The sequence below is a fragment of the Megascapheus bottae genome, chromosome 2 (assembly GCF_031878675.1).
Source record: "Megascapheus bottae isolate mThoBot1 chromosome 2, mThoBot2.hap1, whole genome shotgun sequence".
Taxonomy (NCBI): Eukaryota; Metazoa; Chordata; class Mammalia; order Rodentia; family Geomyidae; genus Megascapheus; species Megascapheus bottae.
The window spans coordinates 47,398,377-47,418,674 of NC_143510.1; the positions used below are offsets into that span (position 1 = coordinate 47,398,377).

General features: G+C 49.1%; 2 protein-coding genes across 2 annotated transcripts; both read left to right on the forward strand.

The window, feature by feature from the left end:
* Window positions 1-2,197: 2,197 nt before the first annotated feature.
* Gpd1 (glycerol-3-phosphate dehydrogenase 1) lies at window positions 2,198-10,092 on the forward strand. Its single transcript, XM_090325586.1, has 8 exons — window positions 2,198-2,298; window positions 2,832-3,009; window positions 4,076-4,216; window positions 4,951-5,089; window positions 5,463-5,575; window positions 6,601-6,834; window positions 8,197-8,303; window positions 9,448-10,092. The coding sequence occupies exons 1-8, from the start codon at window positions 2,258-2,260 to the stop codon at window positions 9,542-9,544; spliced, it is 1,050 nt and encodes a 349-aa protein (XP_090181712.1). The 5' UTR covers window positions 2,198-2,257; the 3' UTR covers window positions 9,545-10,092.
* A 2,356-nt stretch (window positions 10,093-12,448) lies between these two features.
* Window positions 12,449-17,587, forward strand: Cox14 (cytochrome c oxidase assembly factor COX14). Its single transcript, XM_090355804.1, has 2 exons — window positions 12,449-12,558; window positions 16,483-17,587. The coding sequence occupies exon 2, from the start codon at window positions 16,491-16,493 to the stop codon at window positions 16,662-16,664; it is 174 nt and encodes a 57-aa protein (XP_090211930.1). The 5' UTR covers window positions 12,449-12,558; window positions 16,483-16,490; the 3' UTR covers window positions 16,665-17,587.
* The last annotated feature ends 2,711 nt before the right edge of the window (window positions 17,588-20,298 follow it).

Genomic DNA, 20,298 nt, shown 5'->3' on the forward strand with positions numbered 1-20,298 from the left:
GGCTAGCTATGGACTAGGCTTCACTGAAGGAATACAATCAACTACTGATTTCATGGTTTTGTTTCCCCTGTCATGGAAAAGCATGGTGGGCTTTCCCTGTTCTGTCCCTGGAACTTAGACAAACCATCTCTGTCTTAACCTCCTGCCCACTTATTCTTACCCACTAGTTGCATCTAGCCTCACCTCTAGCCCAGTACCGATTACAGTTTCTGACCACTTGCAGTCCTAAGGGAGATGGCAACACTCCTAGCAGTGCACCAAGCCAGAAGGTCAGCACGTGAACACAGTGGCATCTGCCTTCTAGGCCAGGGTGTAGGCAAGCTGCAGGGTGATGAGCCTCTCTGCTTCACTGCAGAGCAGCCTGGAAACAAGAGCTCCTCCTCGCTCAGCCAGACAGATGGTTGTGGGCGATGGAGAGCCTGCCATCTCTGCTTCAGTCACACACCTGCTCACTCTCAATCACACAAAACTGGAGACACAACTCCAGACTTCTGGAACTAACTTTCAGATCCCATCTCTCCCCATTCTGAGCCTCCATAGAATAGCCAGTAATTGGGGCCAGGAGTGTGATACAGTGTTTGCCTACCATGCATGAAGACCCAGGTTCTGCTCCTCAGCACCACATACATAGAAAAAGCTGGAAATGGGGTCAGGAGCATAGCCTAGTGGTAGAGTGCTTGGGTAGCATGCACAAAGCCCTGGGTTCAATTCCCCGGAACCACATACACAGAAAAAGCTGGAAGTGGAGCTATGGCTCAAGTGGCAGAGTAGCAGTAGCCTTGAACAAAAATTGCCCAAGGACAGACCCAGGACTGGCAACACCAAAAAAAAAAAAAAAAAACAGCTGTTCTGTGGCTCAAGTGGTAGAGCGCTACCCTTGAAAAAGCCCAAGGACAGTGCACATGCCCTGAGTTCAAGACCAGGACTGGCAAAAAAAAAAAAGAATAGCCAGTAATTTTGAGGGGTTCCTAGTAAGACAAATTGAAGCTCTGTGCCCCCCTCTCCCTCTTTCCCCCCCCTCTCTTTTCAGTCTTGGGGTTTGAAATCCAAGTCTGGGCACTGTCCTTGGGCTTTATCAAGGCTTTACACTTGAGCCATAGCACCACTTCTGGCTTTTTCTGTGTATATGGTACTAAAGAATCAAACCCAGGGCTTTATGCATGCTAATCACGCACTCTATCACTAAGCCATGCTCCTGGCCCCACCTGAGTACCTCCAAGACCAGTGTTTATGCACTGGCTACTGTCCCTTCACCAGGTCTAACAGAACTGTGGGTCACGTGGTATCCAAATCTTCTACCTTTGACCTTTCCATCTTCCTTCTCTACAAGACATCTAGGTGAGGACTGTGGGAAGTGGGGGGAGGGGGCATTAATGAGTCCCTGAGCTGACCACCATGATTGACCAAGATAACCTTGTGCTTTCAGGATCCCGGGGTCTCAACCATGATCTGGGCTGGCCCCTCAAGCAGCCTCTTCATGTGTGGTCTTATACTTAACCAGCCACACCCAGACTTCCCTCACCAATAGTCTGTGGCAGAGCTTGTGGGGCTGCCAAAGCACAAATCCAGGGCAATACTGGAGATCTTGGAATGGTATGTGCCAAAGGTGAGGAACGGAGAATTCCTACCATTGAAAAGAAAATATGACTTGCTTCTAGGGCTAAAGACAACTTATTTCAGTTCTGAGTACACATAACTGGGGGGGGGGGACAGTCATTTGTTCCTTATTTGGACTATTTCTTGGGAGACCCCAAAATTATAAGGAGATAAAAAATAGGACTGAGGGGGTCCGGGAGTTTGGCCTAGTGGTAGAGTGCTTGCCTAGCGTGCATGAAGACCCAGGTTCGATTCCTCGGTACCACATATGTAGCAAAAAGCCAGAAGTGGTGCTGTGGCTCAAGTGGTAGAGCCCTAGCCTTGAGAAAATCCAGGGACAGTGCTCAGGCCCTGAGCCCAAGCCCAGGACTGGCAAAAAAAAATTTAAAAAATAGGACTGGGGCCAAGCAAAGAACCTAGCCCCAACTGTCAGCTGCAAACTCCAGGGAGAAGACTGACCTGGCCTTTGACCCATTCCTGATCCCCAGCTATTTTTCCACTTTTCTCCCCTTTCCCTGGCTCTACTGGACTCTGTATGTCACTGGGCACCAGCCTCCAGGCCACTGGGCCACCCCTGGAGGCGGGGCTTGGCAGCACCCACGTGTGTCGGAGTTAAATGCTCAGAGCCGGCACCAGCGCTTGAGCAGAGAGAAGCAGCACTATGGCCGGCAAGAAAGTCTGCATTGTCGGCTCGGGTAACTGGTAAGGAGCTCTGGCAAGGTCCCTGGGAGGTAAGGGTGGCTTCCCCCCAAGTGCAAGAAGGGCTCGGGAGGGACAGAGACCAAGTAAACAGGAGACCGAATGGTAGGAAATGTGCTTAGGCTCCTGCTGGGCCCCTGCTCCCGTCCTCAGTACCTAGCTGCAGGCACAAGACAGTCGGTGCCCAGATCTTCCTGGCTGCTGGCTGCTTGGCTGGGCAGCTGCACCTGTTTGCCACAGGAAAGCAAACAGAGCACTCCTTCCCCTGCCTTGAAAACCCACCTGGGTTTGGGAGTGCGATCTGAAAGCTGGCCCTCTTCTCCTGCAGCAAAGTATGAGGTAGACTGAGTCTCATTTTACTGCTGGATCACTGGGGGTAGGAGGGGGCGGGATGTACTTGTCATACGAGGAGGAGGGGTGACCAAGATGGGAAGTAAAATAATCTGGGCTGTGCAGAGCACAGCCAACCCCTGCATGCCACTGTGCTCTCCCTCACACCGCACCCCTCCACTCTCTTGGGCCCCCCTTCCCTCCAGGGGCTCAGCCATTGCCAAGATCGTGGGTGGCAATGCAGCCCAGCAGGCACGCTTCAATCCGCGGGTGACCATGTGGGTGTTTGAGGAAGACATAGAGGGCAGAAAGCTGACGGAGATCATCAACACACAGCACGAGAATGTTAAATACCTACCGGGACACAAGCTGCCCCCCAATGTGGTAAGCCCCAACTCCCTGCAAGAAAAGGTGAAAGGCTAGACAACGATGCAAGTCAACTACACAACTCATGAGTGGAGACGGGAGGGAGGGACTGGAAGAGAACGAGGGAACAGAAGACACTGTGCAAAGGGAAATGTACTCATTACCTGACTCATGTAATTGTAATCCCTCTGTAATAACAATAATAACAACAACAATAATAATAAAGGATAAGAGGAAATCAAGGGAGGGGAGTACAGGAGAGCCAGTGCTCAGATTTCACTTAGGGGTGTTGCCTGCAGTCAAAAGACTACTCCAGGTGCCAGCTACACTTGGGAATCATCTCGAGGGCTTTTCTTGGCACAGATGCACCCCACCACTACCACACTGCGCACGCGTGCATTCACACACACACACACACACACACACACACACACACACACACACTTTCCTTTCTGGGACTGAGGAAGATGTACCTCCCCTGCTGGTTCCTAGGTAGGGGAAGGGAGGAGGGAGGACTATGCTTGTCTCCATAGCAACCAAAGTCTGGTCTGCAAAGCCCCCAGACTTGGGGTCTGGTAGTACCTGCTCCAGGCTCTAATCTTGTTATTCATTCACTGGGTTATTAGCAGATTTGGAGGCTGCTCCTTGGACTTTTGGTCTTTGGTCAAATCCATGTGGCTGTCTTTTCACCTGGCAATGGAGAGCAGAGTAGATAAGAGAGGAAAAACTGGGACTGTCTCTTCCCAGTTGGCACTCCTAAGACCCAGGGTGATGAAATCTTATTTGGCCTTTTTTTTCCAGGCCACTTTTGGCCTCCCATACTGTCCCACAGCCAGCAGAGTGCAGAGAGAAGGATTCCAGGAGTAAAGACCCAGGACAGCTGGGCAGGGAGTGATGGTAGAGACACGATGGCTGGGAGCAGAGAGTAAGATGTCTTGATCCTCCAAGTTCCATCTCCCAGACTGACTCCCAAATGGTCTTTCCACTCGCCAAGCCTCATTCTTTGGCTCCTGGATCTCCCGAATGGGGTTCCCTGGGGACTGGGAGAGGTCAGCCAGTCCAATGAACGTTTGTCACCCTACAGGTGGCTGTCCCAGATGTGGTCCAGGCTGCAGCTGATGCTGACATCCTGATCTTTGTGGTGCCCCATCAGTTCATCGGCAAGATCTGTGACCAGCTCAAGGGCCACCTAAAGGCCAACACCATTGGCATATCTCTAATTAAGGTGCCAGGAACAGCTTCATGTGCACAGCGGTGGGCTGCAGGCAACCACTGGTGGTGGTGGTTGCAGGGTGAGGGGTGGGGTGGAATGGACAGCTCAGGATGGATTTAGCAAGCCAGAAATGAGAGGGATAGGTGAAAAGTGCTAAAGAAAAGAGAGGGACTGGCTTTAAGAGGATGGAGACAGCTGTCAGAGGCTGGGGATATGGCTCAGTAATAGAGATTTTTAAAGAGGCATGAGAAGTGGTTTGGCTTGGAAGCTTGCAGGGGAGTTGGTCTGGAATAGTGTCCAGCTAGGAGTTGGTCAGGGTGTCAAAAGGCTAAGAGCCGGGCCGGGAGTTTGGCCTAGTGGTAGAGTGCTTGCCTAGCATGCATGACCACCCAGGTTTGATTCCTTGGTATCACAGCCGGAAGTGGTGCTGTGGCTCAAGTGGTAGAGCTCTAGCCTTGAAAAGGTCCAAGGACAGTGCTCAGGCCCTGAGATCAAGCCCAGGACTGGCAAAAAAAAAAAAAAGGCTAAGAGCCATGAGGGAATATACTGCTTTGGAGAAGTGCGTTGGTTGCAAGTGTATGAAGGAGAAATTACCCACGATGAACTGGTTTATCAGTATTGCCCCCTCCTCACAGAAAGCTTAGGTTGGGTTGGAGTGGGGTAGGACCTCTGGGGAGGGATTTCTGGGTGGGAGGCCCTCAGCTGGGCATAAAGAGCAGCTGGCCTGAGCTCCATCCTGTGCCCAGGGGGTAGACGAGGGCCCCAATGGGCTGAAGCTCATCTCTGAAGTGATCGGGGAGCGCCTTGGCATCCCCATGAGCGTGCTGATGGGGGCCAACATTGCCAACGAGGTGGCTGCTGAGAAGTTCTGTGAGACCACCATTGGTGAGAGCCCCCCATGCACCACGCAGCTTTTGCTTCCCCTCCCCAAACTCTCCTCCAACTCTGTCCCCTTGGCCAATTCCTTCTACAAGGCAGGGAAGGGTCAGAGGTGGGGGAGGGTTGGAACACCCCCAGGGAAGGGGCTGTAAACCCTACTTAGGTTGACTATGAACTGACAACTCCTCCCTCACTGGGTGTAGGGCATCACTCCTGTAGTCCCAGCCAGCTACTCTACAGGCTGAGACAGGAGGATAGCTTAAGCCCAGGGATTCCAGACAAACCTGGACCACATAGTAAGGCCCTGTCTCAAGGAGGAAGAAACGAAAAAGGAAAAGTGAGAGTCTACCCTCAAAGCTTCATACTTTCCCCACTTTAGGCTGCAAGGACCCAGCCCAAGGACAGCTTCTGAAAGAGCTGATGCAGACACCCAATTTTCGTATCACGGTGGTGCAAGAGGTCGACACTGTGGAGATTTGTGGGGCCTTAAAGGTGAGAGAGGCAGAGAGACAGATGGGGATGTGGGGAAGGCCTCAAAGGAGAGCCTGGCACACTCTTCAGCAGTGGTTCCCTTTCCTTACCAAGTCCCCCACATATAGGAAGGCCAACAGAAGCCAGGCCAGGCCACTTAGGCCTGCTGATTTCTCATTATCAGGTGTAAGGACCCTGTGTCCTCTATGGCTAGGGTTCCTTGGAGGATATCCTAGCTCTGGCTCTAAGGTGGTAGCCCAAGAGGCAGAGGAGAGACTTAGGCTAATGAGAGACAAGATGTCCATGACAACTCCCAGAAAGGCGGATGGCTGGACAGCTGTGGACATGAAGACAATGGCTGATCATGGACGGGGAGACCACCTGGACAAAAGAGTGGCTCTCAGAAAATGTCAAGAAGATGGACTCTGCGGGGCGCTGGTGGCTCGCGCCTGTAATTCTAGCTACACGGGAGGCTGAGATCTGAGGATCATGGTTCAAAGCTAACCTGGGAACAAAGTTCCTGAGATTGTTCTCTCCAATTAACCACCAGAAAACTGGAAGTGGTGCTGTGGCTCAGGCACAGGACGCTTCAAGCTGAAGCTCTTCAAGCTGAAGAGCTCAGGGACAGCGCACATGGCCAGAGTTCAAGTCCCGTGACAGACCAAAAAAAAAAAAAAAATGGATGCTGGGCTGGGAGTGTGGCCTTATGGTAGAGTACTTGCCTAGCATGCATGAAGTTCTGGGTTCTATTTCTTCGTGCCACGTACTCAGAAAAGGCTGGAAGTGGTACTGTGGCACAAGTGGTAGAGCACTAGCCTTGAAAACATTCAAGGACAGTGCCTGAAGCCCTGAGTTCAAGCCCCCAAAAGAAAGGGGATGCACACAATAAGACAACCAGGAGGGAGCTGTAATTTCGGAGCCCATACCCTCTACTTCACTTAATACGTGTGTCAAGGCTGCTGTGAGGAGCCTGAGGCAGGCGCTAGGGATTCCTCGTGGGGTCCCTGGAGGAGGAAGGCTCTCACCATGTCTCTACTCCCTCACAGAATATAGTGGCTGTAGGGGCTGGTTTCTGCGACGGGCTGGGTTTTGGCGACAACACCAAGGCAGCGGTGATCCGGCTGGGTCTCATGGAGATGATCGGCTTCTCTAAGCTCTTCTGCAGTGGTCCCGTGACCTCAGCCACCTTTTTGGAGAGCTGTGGCGTTGCAGACCTCATTACTACGTGCTATGGAGGACGGAACCGCAAGGTGGCAGAGGCCTTTGTTCGTACTGGAAAGGTGAGTCCCATAGAGGAGAAGAGAAAGTAGGCCCTGCGGATATCTAGGTGGAAATGTTTAATAAGAGTTTGTTCTTTTCTGCTCTTTGAAAGTAAATATTTATTCTGCCCAGGGGAGGGGCTTGATCCTTCTCTGTGGCGGCTTCTTTTTTTCCTGTCAGCACTATCTGTTGCTTGCTGTTTTTGCTTTTTGCTTCCTCTTGGCAGGGCTGTGAGTCCTCACCCTTTTTCTTTCTTTCTTTCTTTTTTCAGTGTCAGAACCAGGGCTTGAACTTAGGGCCTGAATGCCATCCTATTTGTTTGATTCCTCCCCCCTCCTGCCCACCACCACTTGAGCTACAGCTATATTTTTGGCTTTTTGGTGATTTATTGGAAATAAGACTCTCATGAACTTTTCTGCCCAGGTTGGCTTTGAACTGCAATCCTCAGATCTCATTCTCTTGAGTAGCTAGAATTACAGGTATGAGCCACCAGCCCCGTTCTTCAAGGACATGTTTGTCCTTAAAGACGTTGAGTAGTAACTCCACTGTGAGGTGTTTTTATAGGCAAGGTAGTATGAATTTAGAATGCTTGATGAGGCACTCACTCTTGCTAGCCCAGAGCTATGGGCTAGTATTAGGCCATGTCTACAACAGGAGATGTCTGTAAAGAACACGCATTAAGGGGCCGGGAGATTGGCCTAGTGGTAGAGTGCTTGCCTAGCATGCATGAAGACCTGGGTTTGATTCCTTGGTACCACATACATAGAAAAAAGCTGGAAGTGGTGCTGAGGCTCAAGTGGTAGAGCTCTAGCCTTGAGAAAGCCCAAGGACAGTGCTCAGGCCCTGAGCTCAAGCCCAGGACTGGCAAAAAAAAAAAAAAAGAGAGAGAGAGAACAAGCATTACGATTACTGTCAACCAGCCTACAATCCCGGCTCTTGGAAGGCTAAGGCAGGAGGATTGCAAGTTTGAGGTCAGCCTAGGATATATAGCCAGACTCTGTCTCAAAATCAAAACAACCAGGGACTGGTAGCTCACGCTTGTAATCCTAGCTACTCAGGAGTCTGAGGTCTAAGGATTGCAGGTTGAATGAAGCCAGCCCTGGCAGGAAACGGTGTAACTCTTATCTCCAATTACTGGGGCTTGAACCCTGAGTTCAAGTCAAGCCCTAGTACCAGCACAAAGCAAACAATACCATCAGCAAACAAACAAAGAAAATCGTTGTAAATGGGACTAAGATGTAGGAGTCTCTGGCTTCGATTCTTGGCACTGGAGGCAGTTGTTACCACCACATCCCAACCTTTCTTTTTCCTGAGCTCCAACTTTCAGTTCAAATGGGTCCTCTGTCGCTCACTGCAACCCACATGTTCTGTTTTTTTCACAGTCCATTGAGCAGCTAGAGAAAGAGATGCTGAATGGGCAGAAGCTACAGGGGCCCCAGACAGCCCGGGAGCTGCACAACATCCTCCAGCACAAGGGCCTGGTGGACAAGTGAGTGACTGTATCCGCCCAGCGCCGTCCCACCTACCATCTTCCTGAGCCCTGCACAAGTTGCAAAAAAGGTGGAGGGAACTGTGACCTTTTGTTTAGAGCATGGAGAGTCTGTCTCTGGCGAGCTCCTGGTCCCAAAGCTCATGTACTCTAGTGTCCTTTATACTTTCTGTGTAACCTCCCCTTTCTGTTCTTTCCTCCTCACCCCTTGCTCTGGAAGTTGGGGCTTTGGGCAAGGAATATGCTCACTGATTATTCTGCTTTTGTCCATCCTTCCAAGCTCAAGCCCAATCCTTCTGTCCCCTGAACCCTAACCTACATGTTAAGGAGAATGGGCTCAACTTCAAGACATTCCTTTCTAGGACGCGCAGACAATGGGTAATACATCCAGAGCTCTGGTGGAGAGCATGGAACAGATTCAGAAGAGTAGTTCAGGGCTCTGAGTACAAGGAGAAGCCAGGCAAAGATGGCAAGAAGGAAACCATTCACTGACAGCGTCACATCATGCATAATCATCATATCTTATACAATCATATCTTTACTACTTTGTCATGTTGAACCTTTCTGGTTTTGTTTTGGTGCTGGTCTTGGGGCTTGAATTCATACCCAGTGCACTGTGCCTGAGCATCTTTTGCTCAAGGCTAACGTACTACCACTTAAGCAAGAGCTCCACTTCTGGGTTTCTGTTTGTTTGTTTGGCCGGTTGGTTGGTTAGTTGGGCTTTCTGGGGGTGCTTAATTGGAGATAAGAGTCTCATGGACTTCTCCTGGGTTTGAACAAGGATCCTCTGATGTTAGCCTCCTGAGTAGCTATAGTTCCAGGTGTGAGCTGGGCCTGGCTATCCTGGACCCATTTTAACAGCCAATGATGACACTGAGGCTCAAAGAGATGAACAGATTGCTCAGTTAGGAAAAATATAAACAAAACTTCTTGAAGCCCACAAATTCAGTATGATAGGGAGCAGGCGCACTTGACCTGACTCTAAAATCCAAGGCTAGGCAAATTCAGATTCCCAGCAGGTGGAAACTGAAAGCCAGCGTCTGCTTGAGGTCCCAGCTAGGAGAGAAGAGTAGTGGAGAGTTAGGTGATAAATGGGGCGAAGGGTATTGGTTAGAAGCTAAACAATCTTCCCTTCCCATTCTAGGTTCCCCCTGTTCACAGCTGTGTACAAAGTGTGCTATGAGGGCCAGCCAGTGGGTGAATTCATTCGCTGCCTGCAGAACCATCCAGAACACATGTGAGTGGAGCCAAGACCCAGGGAGGCTGCGCCTCTATCCAGCAGAGACAAGCAGGAAGCTTGAGACAGGGTCACCAGGATTTTCTCCAGGACTCCCTGATGAGCAGTCTTTTTATTGAAGGATACTAGTGGGCACGTGGATGGGAGGCTCGGCTGCACACCTGGGCAAATGGACTGTGGGGAAGCCTGCAACCTGTTCTAGAAATGGAGCTTCCCTGTCTCTCACCAGATGTGAAACTCTTACTGTCCTCTGTGAAGCACAGAATTAAGCCTCAGTGCCGTGTGCTTATCTAGGGATGGGTGGGATGGAGGAAGGGAGGCCACCGGAGTCACGATGGCTCACTGCTGCCTTACAGAAACTAAGAATCTGTCCCCAAGCCCAACTCAGTGGCCAAAGAAGTACCTAAGGGTAAAGCAAGAGCTGCCTAGAAAAGGAAGGCTCTGGGCAATTCAGCAGACAGTGGTCCCAGAGACCCCTCGGTTGACCTGTGCCAGGCCCTATACAGCATCAATGATCTGAGTGTTTGTTAACAAAATACAAAGATTTCAAACAACTCTCTTCTGGCTTCTCCTAGCAACAATTGTGTCCTCAGAAACCTCTGGTCCTCCTCTCTCCTTCTCCCCTCCAACTCCCCTGGCACAAGGGTTGCTTCGTACTGGCATCTCTGGGGCTTGCCATTTTCCCTGGGGACTTCCTGGCTCCCAGATCTTTGCCAGCTCCTCCCCACCCTTTGTGACCTTTCCCAGCTTTTCCTCACCCTGTCCGCCAGCACCCTCTTTCGGGACAGAAACTGCTGACAGAGCTCATAGCAGGCTCAGATCACCGGGTTCCCTTGTGACCTTTGCATTTGCCCCACCTCCCTAGTTGGGGGGAGGTGCAGCTGGGCCCCTCATGTGATTTATCTCTCCAGAGGACATCCCCCAACTCTACCCTCTCCTTCTCCCAGAGCTGGTATATTATTCTCAGCTGCCCCTGAGCAGCTAGGAGAGCAAACCAGCACCTGACATTATCATGGCTAGGATTAGAGAGTGGCCCAAAGGCTGAGCAGGGTCCCATGTTGGCAGGTCTTGATAGTCCAAGGCTAATTCTCTTTCATGGAATGGGCACTTCCATATGAGAGGCTGGCTATATCAGCACTTCAAGAGCTGGGAAACTCTAGGAAGAGGAAAAAATAAAGGCTGCCCTGCCCCTGGGATGAGGAAAGAAGAGGAGGGAGGGGAGTGTGCTTTGCACAGGCTTTGCTCCAGGATTGAGTGGCAGCAGGGGAATGTCTCAGGTCAGCAGTCCCGGTTCCTAGTTATAAATAGTCCCAGAAGGCTGAGAGGCTCCTGCATCCAGCAGGGGTCTCCTTTTCCTGTGTGGCAGCACCTGGCACACCATGGCTCTGGCCAGCCTTATGTTAACCCTCCCTCCCTCTCCCAACAAGCCAGAATGTCAGGCTCCTTGTAGCTCCTAGTCTTTGAGATTTGAATCTTCCCAGAAAAGGGCTTCACTGCCAGGTTAGGCAGAGAGGGAGGGGCACTGTCACCCAGGCCTCAATGGCCCCTGTTTGGACAGCTTCCCAGAAATTTGGGGTGGGATAAGCAGAGACGAACTTCCAATACCTTTGTGCTCCATCCACAGTCAACTGTGAACCTGAGGCCTGTGTAGAGCCAGTTGTCACCCAATAAAGGGTGACAAGTACAGAACGATTTCAGAACATGCTAACATCAGTGAATCAATTCCTCCTGCATAATTGCAGCCAAAGTTCCCAGGAGCCGTGCTTACTCAGTCCTCTCTCCTGCCACCCCATGGGGAATATGCAATACCCAAAATGTGAAAGTCCACTCACCCCCTTCCTCTCCCTCCCCCAAATGGGGCACCTGAATTCCCCAAAGCAGGCCACTCCCGACTGAACCCTGACTGGACTTCCTCAGTGGGTTTGCACAACAGGCTCTGGAGACCAGGCCTGCGTAAATTACTTCAGGCCCAAACTACAAGCTTGCAAAGCCTGACCTGACACTTTTTGTACCTTCCAGCCACCTTCACCAGGGACCCTAGTTAAGGTCCCCCACCCCTGTCCTGATCTCCTGACCCTACTCAGGTCATTAAAGTTGATCTGGTCTGTAGAGGTTGTTTTCTGCTCTTTATTCTGATACCCTCAGGACTCAGTTTCTTAACTACCACCGGCGCCACCTACGCCTTCCTTCCCGCAGGCTGTCATTCAGTCTTCACGCACTTGGAGTCTTTTCCTGCCACCTGCAAACTGGGAGTCAGGAATAAGTCAGAAACCTTAGTCACCCCTCGGGTGCATTCCTTGGTCACGGCCCCGCAAGGTGGGTTCGCGCTCTAGGGGGCGCGCCATTCACCGGCTGAAGGCTGGTTCTTAGCCTACCTAGCCACTAAATACGTCACAGCCACGTAGGCTTGTGGATTGGTTAACTCTGACCGAGACCCTAACGTTCCGATTCTAAACCAGGGAGGGGTGACAATCGATCAAAATAAATTGTAATTATAAAATGATTCGTTGACTTGAGATTCCCTTTATACAACTACTTAAGAATAATAATTGTAAAAGGACTTCCGGTTCTCAAATTTGGGTCGCTAAAGATGCTTACTCGATGGAGCAAGACTACAACCCCCAGAATCCAACGGGATTCTTGGAGAGGAAAGTACTTCCGAAAGAGAGTCGCCTGAATGGTTGACCCGGAACCCGGAAGTTCAATCCCAGCCACCAACCCGAGTATCTGCCCAGGATAATTCCCGCCTCTAGCAGGCGGGGTTCAGAGCAGACGCGCACAGATTCGCTCGCTCGTTTGCTAGGAGCACGAATCTTAGAGGTCGTTCCAGGTGGGTGGGCAGGAAAGAAGGCGGGTTTCTGTCCGAGTGGTTGCCTCTCTGGGTTGTTCCGGGACCGCTGCTTGGACGTATTGGTGTGGTGAGTGGCTTTCGGCCACGCTAGGAAGTGGTGGGGACGCTAGCAGCCAGGGGCGGCCTCTGCAGACCTCCGCTAGACGCCAGGGAGCTGCAGCATTCAGGTACGCTGCCGGCTTTGGCAGAGCAGGGGCGCCGAGCTGGCGGGTGGTGTCCCCCTGGGCAGGCCCCTGGCACTGCCCCATCCATCCGGTCCGCGGCCTTGCTGTCCTTGGGATCGCGAGCGCCGGCGCCTGGTGCGCTACTTCGGCACCACCTCCCTGCAGCGGTGGGGTAATGGCGCTCGCCTGGCACGCCTAGGCCCCTGCTGGGCTCGTGGCTGTTCCCCACACTGTTCTTTATATTACTATTGGCTGTAGTTGATCACCCCATTTCCCCTTCCCTTGGGTGTAAATCCTTCTCACCTTTCAGAAAAATGGCTCTGCCCCACACCACCTTTCTGCCAGTCTTTTGGAGCGCCCCGCCTGTCTCTGCTCACGCAAGGTCTTCTACCTTTCAACAGTATATATAACACGTAGCTTAGCTCCATGAGTTCTTTCAGGCAAAAGGCTTTTTTTTTTTTTGTCGGTCCTGAGACTTGAACTCTGGGCCTGGACGCTGTCTCTGAGCCCTTCAGCTCTAGGCTACCGCCCTACCCCTTGAACCACAGCACCATTTTCGGTTTTCTGGTGGTTCCTTGCAGATAAAGTCTCACGGACTTTTGTGCCCAGCCTGGCTTTGAACTGCGATCCTATGTGCTCTAAACGATGGATAAATGAGTGAATCTAGGTGAAATGAGCCATGTGAGAGGAGGAACTTGCGCCTGCGTTCCTCCGATATATTTGCAAATTATAGCACTGTGGCTTTTTGTATGTGTGTGGGAGATCGGAACTAGAATTTGGCACTCGACACTATAAGCTCATTGGCCGGGACCCTACCACCTAAGTCAAGTCTCTAACTCCTCGCTCCGCCCGCTCCCCATCCCCCACCCTCCGTGGCTTTTTTCCCCTTCATGATTTTTCTTATAGTTTTTGAAACCTGCAGTCGAATTCCCAGCTTGCACCGGATCAAATGAGAACGTTCTGCTAATCTCAAAAAGGTTCTGTTTTTGTTTTTGTCGGTAGTGGGGTTTGAACTCAGGGCCTGGGCACTGTCTCTTAGGCCTTTTTGCTCAAGACTAATGCTGTACTACTTTGAACCACATCACCACTTTGGGTTTTCTAGGTTCACTGGAGATAAGATTTACCTACCCGGGCTGGCTTTGAATCACAATCCTCAGATCTCAGCCTCCTGAGTAGCTGGGATTACAAGCTTGAGCCACTGGTGCCCAGCTCAAAACCTTTTTCATATCCAGTTAGAACAATGAAATCTGTTGAAATACTTTGAAAAAGCGAGTAATGAAAATGGGGATATGGCTAAAGGGTAGAATGGTAGCCTTGAGCTGAAGAGCTCAGGGACAGCACCCAGGCCCAGAGTTCAAGCTCCATGACCCCCCCCCCCACAGGAACAATGTGGTAAAGAAATTGATAGGGTGAGTTTAATTGAGATACATTGCATACTTGTATGGACATGTCACAGTCTCCCTCCTGCATCTAAAGTATGCTTTCTTTTTTCCTCCTCCTCCTCCTCCTCTTCTTCCTCTTCCTCCTCCTGTCTGTCATGGGGCTTGAACTCTGGACCTGGGCGCTGTCCCTGAACTCTTCAGCTCAAGGCTACCACTCTACCCCTTTAGCCACTGTGCCATTTCCAGTTTTCTAGTGGTTAATTGGAGATGAGTCTCATGGTCTTTAGTGCCAGGGCTGGCTTTGAATCACGATCCTCAGATCTCAGCCTCCTGAGTAGCTAGGATTACAGGTGTGAGCCACCATATCGGGCTATCTCACTTCTTTTATCCTCAATTTAGCCACCACCTTCTTCCCCTTTAAGACATATTCAAATTAAAAAGGGGAGCAAAAGTAGCATTCTTAGCCAGTGTGATGGTACACATCTGTAATTCCAGAACAGTCTGTAGATATTAGATCACCTCTCTATTACCACCACTCCTAGCCCAAATTTCCTGATTTAAAGAAGCCAGTCTTTACTGAGTACAGTGTTTGAAGTCTATAATCCTAGCTACTTGGGAAGCTGACATAGAATCATGGGTTGAGGCCAGCCCAGGTCTATACAGATCCTTTCCCAACCAGACTCTGTGCATGATAGCAGGAGTGTGTTACCCCAGTGTGTGGGAAGTTAAGATCTGAAGGATGGCGGCTCTAGTCAGCCAAGACAAAGAAATTTGCAAGACTCAGTCACATTAGAAAGAAGTTGGGTGTTGTGGTGCTCACTTTCATCCCAACTATGATGGGAAGCCTGAAACAGGCAGACTGCCATCCTGGAAAATACTTGGCAAGCAAGCAAGAAGCCTCTGTCACCCTGTTGTAAAAAAAATAGGCTAGAGTTGAGTTGTGGTTTAGTGGTAGATGCTTGGCTATCCCTGGGTTAAACCCCAGTTTAGCTTTTTTTTTTTTTTTTAAACAATTTCAGTTCCTTCAACAGAAAGCACTATAATAAATTCGTGGGGCTGGGAGTATGGCCTGGTGGGAGAGTGCTCACATAGCATGCATGAAGCCCTGGGTTCGATTCCTTAGTACCACATACAAAGAAAAAGTTGGAAGTGGTGCTGTGGCTCAAGTGGTAGAGTGCTGGCCTTGCGAAAGCCTGAGGACAGTGCCCAGGCCCTGAGTTCAAACCCAGGACTGGCAAAAGAAAAAAATAAAAAAGAATACATTCATAGTCCCAAATTGATGGGCTGGGAGTGTGGTCTAGAGGTAGAATGCTTGCCTAACATGTAGGAAGCCCTGGGTTCTGGGTTCAGTTCCCTGGTACCATATACACAGAAAAAGCTGGAAGTGGTACTGTGGCTCAAATGGTAGAGCTCTAGCTTCGAGAAAGCTCAAGGACAGAGCCCAGCCCTGAGTTCAATTCTGGACTGGCAAAAAGGGAAGAAGAAGAATTAGAAGAGAAGGGCCGGGAGTTTGGCCTAGTGGTAGAGTGCTTGCTTAGCATGCACAAAGACTCGGGTTCGATTCCTCGGTACTACATACATAGCAAAAAGCCAGTGGCTCAAGTGGTAGAGCCCTAGCCTTGAGAAAATCCAGGGACAATGCTCAGACCCTGAGCCCAAGCCCAGGACTGGCAAAAAAAAAAAAAAGAGAGAGAGGAGGAGGAAAGAAGACCAACAAAAAAAATCCCAAATTGAGAAACATTTTATTCTTGCTAAGATATTTCTATGTGAAGCTTTATTTCCCTAGCTCAGAATAGTAGGAAACAAATTAGAAATAATCCTAGACCGGGTGATGGTGGCCCACACCTGTAATCCTAGCTACACAGGAGGCTGAGATCTGAGGATCACAGTTCAAAGTAAGCCACACTAAAGTCTGTGGAACTCTTATCTCCAATTAGCAACTAGAAAACTGGAAGTGAGGCTGTGACTCAAGGAGTAGGGTGGTAGCTTTAACCTGAAGAGCTCAGGGACAACACCCAGGCCCAGGAGTAGGGTGGTAGCCTTGAGCTGAAGAGCTCAGGACAGTGCCCAGGCCCAGAGTTCAAGCCCCACGACCCACAAAAAAAAGAAAGAAAGAAAGAGAAAAAAAAAAAACCAATTCACAATTCACTGTGAATAAAATTGTTTCTCGCATCCTTCTAGGAGAATAATTCACTGCCTGTTTTTAAACCTGTCTGTATCCAATATGTACCAGACTAGCTAGAAAAACTTGTGCATGCATCAAATGATGTACCAGTTAGGAAAAATTGTAAAAAATTGTCAGTGGGCCATTCTCTCCACAAATGTAGATGACCAAGTGTTAGCTGTACTGGCATCCAGATGCCTCTGGTTCTGTCATCCTGTCTATATCTCCCATTCAGACATCATTTGCTCTTTGGGATCAGAGGTTCCAAATGATGTTATCCAGTATGGAGACTCACAGGGAAGCAGAAGTTATGGAATTTCTCCCAAGCAGGGTGATGGACAGAGGCCTTATGCTGTGGTTTAATACAATCTGTTTTCGTAGGGGACGATATGCCATCGGCCAAGCAGCTAGCTGATATTGGCTACAAGACCTTCTCTGCCTCCATGCTGCTTCTCACTGTGTATGGGGGCTACCTCTGTAGTGTTCGAGCCTACCACTATTTCCAGTTGCGCAACACCCGGCGCCAGATTGCAGAAGAACAGAAGACCTCAGGGGCCCTGTAGACTGATCATTTTCACTTGAACTGTGAGCCATGCTGTGGGAAGACTTCAGCCTGCTGTCATTGCCATGTGAAGAGGATGTATGGCCTTGGTGATTTTCAAACTCTTCATTGAAGAAAGTATCAGTGATTTGTGTGGTACTTCCACTTGGTACTTATATGTGGAGGTCACTGAATAAATAGGAATGTGAGGGTCAGGTATACATTACAGATGTTAAATACTTTTCTCTGTGTTGGTGTTTTTTGTTTAGCTAAATTATAGGGACCACAGTCTTAACTTCTAGTGTTTTAATTACAGCCCAATGAGTTGGGATTATAGTTGAGCAGTAGCTGTATCAAGCCTCATGATCTTGGAGGGGAAAAAAAGACTGTCTCTGCGTCTGTTTCATTAATTTAGTTAGATGTGTGCCAGTTGTGGAGTTTGAACTCAGGGCCTAGGCATTGTCTCTCAGCTTTTTTGCTCAAGGATTAATGGGCCACCAGTGCCTGGATTTTTTTTTTTTTTTTTTTTTTTGTCGGTCATGGGGCTTGGACGCTGTCCCTGAACTCTTCAGCTCAAGACCACTGCCCTACCCCTTGAGTCACAGCCCCACTTCCAGTTTTCTAGAGGTTAATTGGAGATAAGAGCCTAGGTCCTTTTGTGCCTGGGCTGGCTCTGAATCTTGATCCTCAGATCTCAGCCTGCTGAGTAGCTGGGATTACAGGTATGAGCCACCGCGCCCAACAAGGATTTTTTTTTTTTTTTGAAGCTAATGATTGAACTGAGAGTCTCACACATAGTAAGTATGCATTCAAGTTATGGCTACACGCCTAACCCCTGTATTAGCATTTATGCAAATCTATAAAACGCTCTTTGGCATTGGCTGTTCTTGGACCAATTACTGCTGTGTTTAGGAAATGAGGTCTTCTGGCCAATGTGGCCGTAACTGTACCTGTAATACCCCAGCCATTTTCACGGGGCCTTGGACCCTCAGCACTCAGTGAACTGAACTTAGGAGTCAGTTTAAAAGTAGCATAATGGCTACTTTCTACCTTCAGGCTAATAGAGAGCAGCCCTAACCTACCATGGGGCTTAAAGGAGAGTACCACACGCAGGTGGTAGTCATTGTGTGATGTCACATTATGATGCCCAGTCAATACCACAAGAATGAAACGACACACAGATGATCATAACCACTTGCAGGTTAAGCATTTTTACAAAAACAATTTGGCAGCCAGCATGGTGGTTCACACCTGTATTCCTAGCTACTCAGGAGGCTGAGATCTGAGGATCAAGGTTCAAAACCAGACTGAGCACAAAAGGACCTGAGACTCTTATCTCCAATTAACCTCTAGAAAATGAGGGAAGGGAGGCCCTTATTTGACAGCTCTTAATACAATTACATGAAGTGACAGAGGAATAGTCCCCAAAGGAAGCATAGTTGGGTAGCGTGTATAATAATGCAGTTCAACTCCTTATGTCCAGTGAGTGCAGAATCAGCCCCTGGAGTAGATTTTTTTTTTTTGCCAGTCCTGAACTTGATCTCAAGGCCTGAGCACTGTCCTTGGACTTTCTCAAGGCTAGAGCTCTACCCACAGCACCGCTTCTGGCTTTTTTCTAAGTATGTGGTACCGAAGAATCAAACCTGGGTCTTTGTGCATGCTAGGCAAGCACTCTACCACTAGGCCAAACTCCTGGCCTAGATTTTTTTTTTTTTTTTTGCCAGTCCTGGGCTTGAGCTCAGGGCCTGAGCACTGTCCTTGGACTTTCTCAAGGATAGAGCTCTACCACTTGAGCCTCAGCACCACTCCCGGCTTTTTTCTATGTATGTGGTACCGAGGAATCGAACCCGGGTCTTCATGCATGCTAGGCAAGCACTTTAACCACTAGGCCAAAATCCCGGCCCCTGGCCTAGATTTTTTAAAAAATTTATTTCTTTTTATTAAACAGAAACATTGTAGAATTTCAAGTAGAATGAAAGAAGAGTTGGATTAAAGTAAGTAATTTGCATTTCCTACACAGTTTGGAAAATTTAAGCATTCTAGTTTAATTTTTTTTTTTTTTCCAGTCTTGGGGCTTGAACTCAGGGCCTGAGCACTGTCCTTGGATTTAGGCTTTTCTCAAGGCTAGAGTTCTACCACTTGAGCCACACTTGAGCATCACTTCCAGTTTTTTTCTATGTATGTGGTACCAAGAAATCAAATCCTGGCCTTTGCACTTGCTAGGCAAGCACTCTACCACTAGGCTAAACTCCCAGGCCCGTAAGCATTCTGGTTTAAAGTGCTCAAGAAAAAAATGAGTTAAATATGCACAAGCGTTAACTCAAAATGGATCAAAGACCTCACTACCTGGAGTAGATTTTGACCTATGCTATTGCACAAGAAATTTGCCATCAGGTTTTAAAGATTTAAAGAGGACTTGAAAGCAGTGCATCTCACACTGAAGAGAAAGTCTTGTCACCATTCCATTTTAGAGCTTTTAAAATTTATTTTATTATATTTATTTTTTTGCCAGTCCTGGCCTTGAACTCTGAGCCTGGGCACTGTTCCTGGTCTGTTTGTTCAAAGCCACATTGCTACTTCCTTTTTTTTTTTGCCAGTCTTGGGCTTGGGCTCAGGGCCTGAGCACTGTCCTTGGACTTTCTCAAGACTAGAGCTCTACCACTTGAGCCTCAGCTCCACTTCCAGCTTTTTTCTATGTATGTGGTACCGAGGAATTGAACCCGGGTCTCTGTGCATGCTAGGCAAGCATTCTACCACTAGGCCAAACTCCCGGCCACTGCCTACTTTTTTCTGTGATTAAGTCTTACAGATTTTCCTGCCCCGGTCGGCTTCAAACTGTGACTCTCAGATCTCCACCTTCAGAGTAGTTAGGATTACAGGCAGTGTTTGGAGCTTTTTTGGGTGGTGTGGTTGGGTTGGGCGAGGAAGAAGGAAGTAGAAGTACTATGGGGGACTGAACTCAGGGTCTCACATGTTAGGCAAGAACTCTAGCACTAAGTTACATCCTCAGCCTCTGAAAATTTTACTTTCAGACAAATATCACTAATTTGGTCAGGTTGGTCTTAAACTTGCAGTACTGCCTCAGTTTCCCAAGTACTTGGGATTACAGATATGTACCACCCACTTAGAGTTAGTTCTCATCACTTTTGTTGATTTATAAAGTGGCAGGCTCCTCAGACATTAGTCTTCTTCCATGCTATCGTGTACTGTTGACTCTTCTATCCTCTGAAACTTTCATGATTGAGAAAAGCAGGTTTGGTGCAAAGCAGGTAGCTTACTAGTAGAGTCTACTTGATATGCAAGGCTTGATCCCTAGAACTGCTAATAAAAGAAACTGCTGGGCTGGGTACTAGTGGCTTATGCCTGTAATCCTAGCTATTTAGAGGATTATAGTTTGAGGTTAGCACAGTTAGAAAAGTCCCAAAACGCCACCTTCAAAACCGTCAGCAAAAAGCCTGACTAGAGGGATGTCTAAAATTATGTCATCTGAAGAAGCAAGCAAGCTGAGAAAGCATGAAGCTCTGAGTTCAACCCTAGTATTGTAATATCCCAGCTATTTTGAGGGGCTCTGAACCCCCTAGCAGTAGAGTCACCAGCACTCAGTGAACCGAGCTAGGAGTTACTTTAATCACGCGGAAGCTGCTGCCCACCTTTGG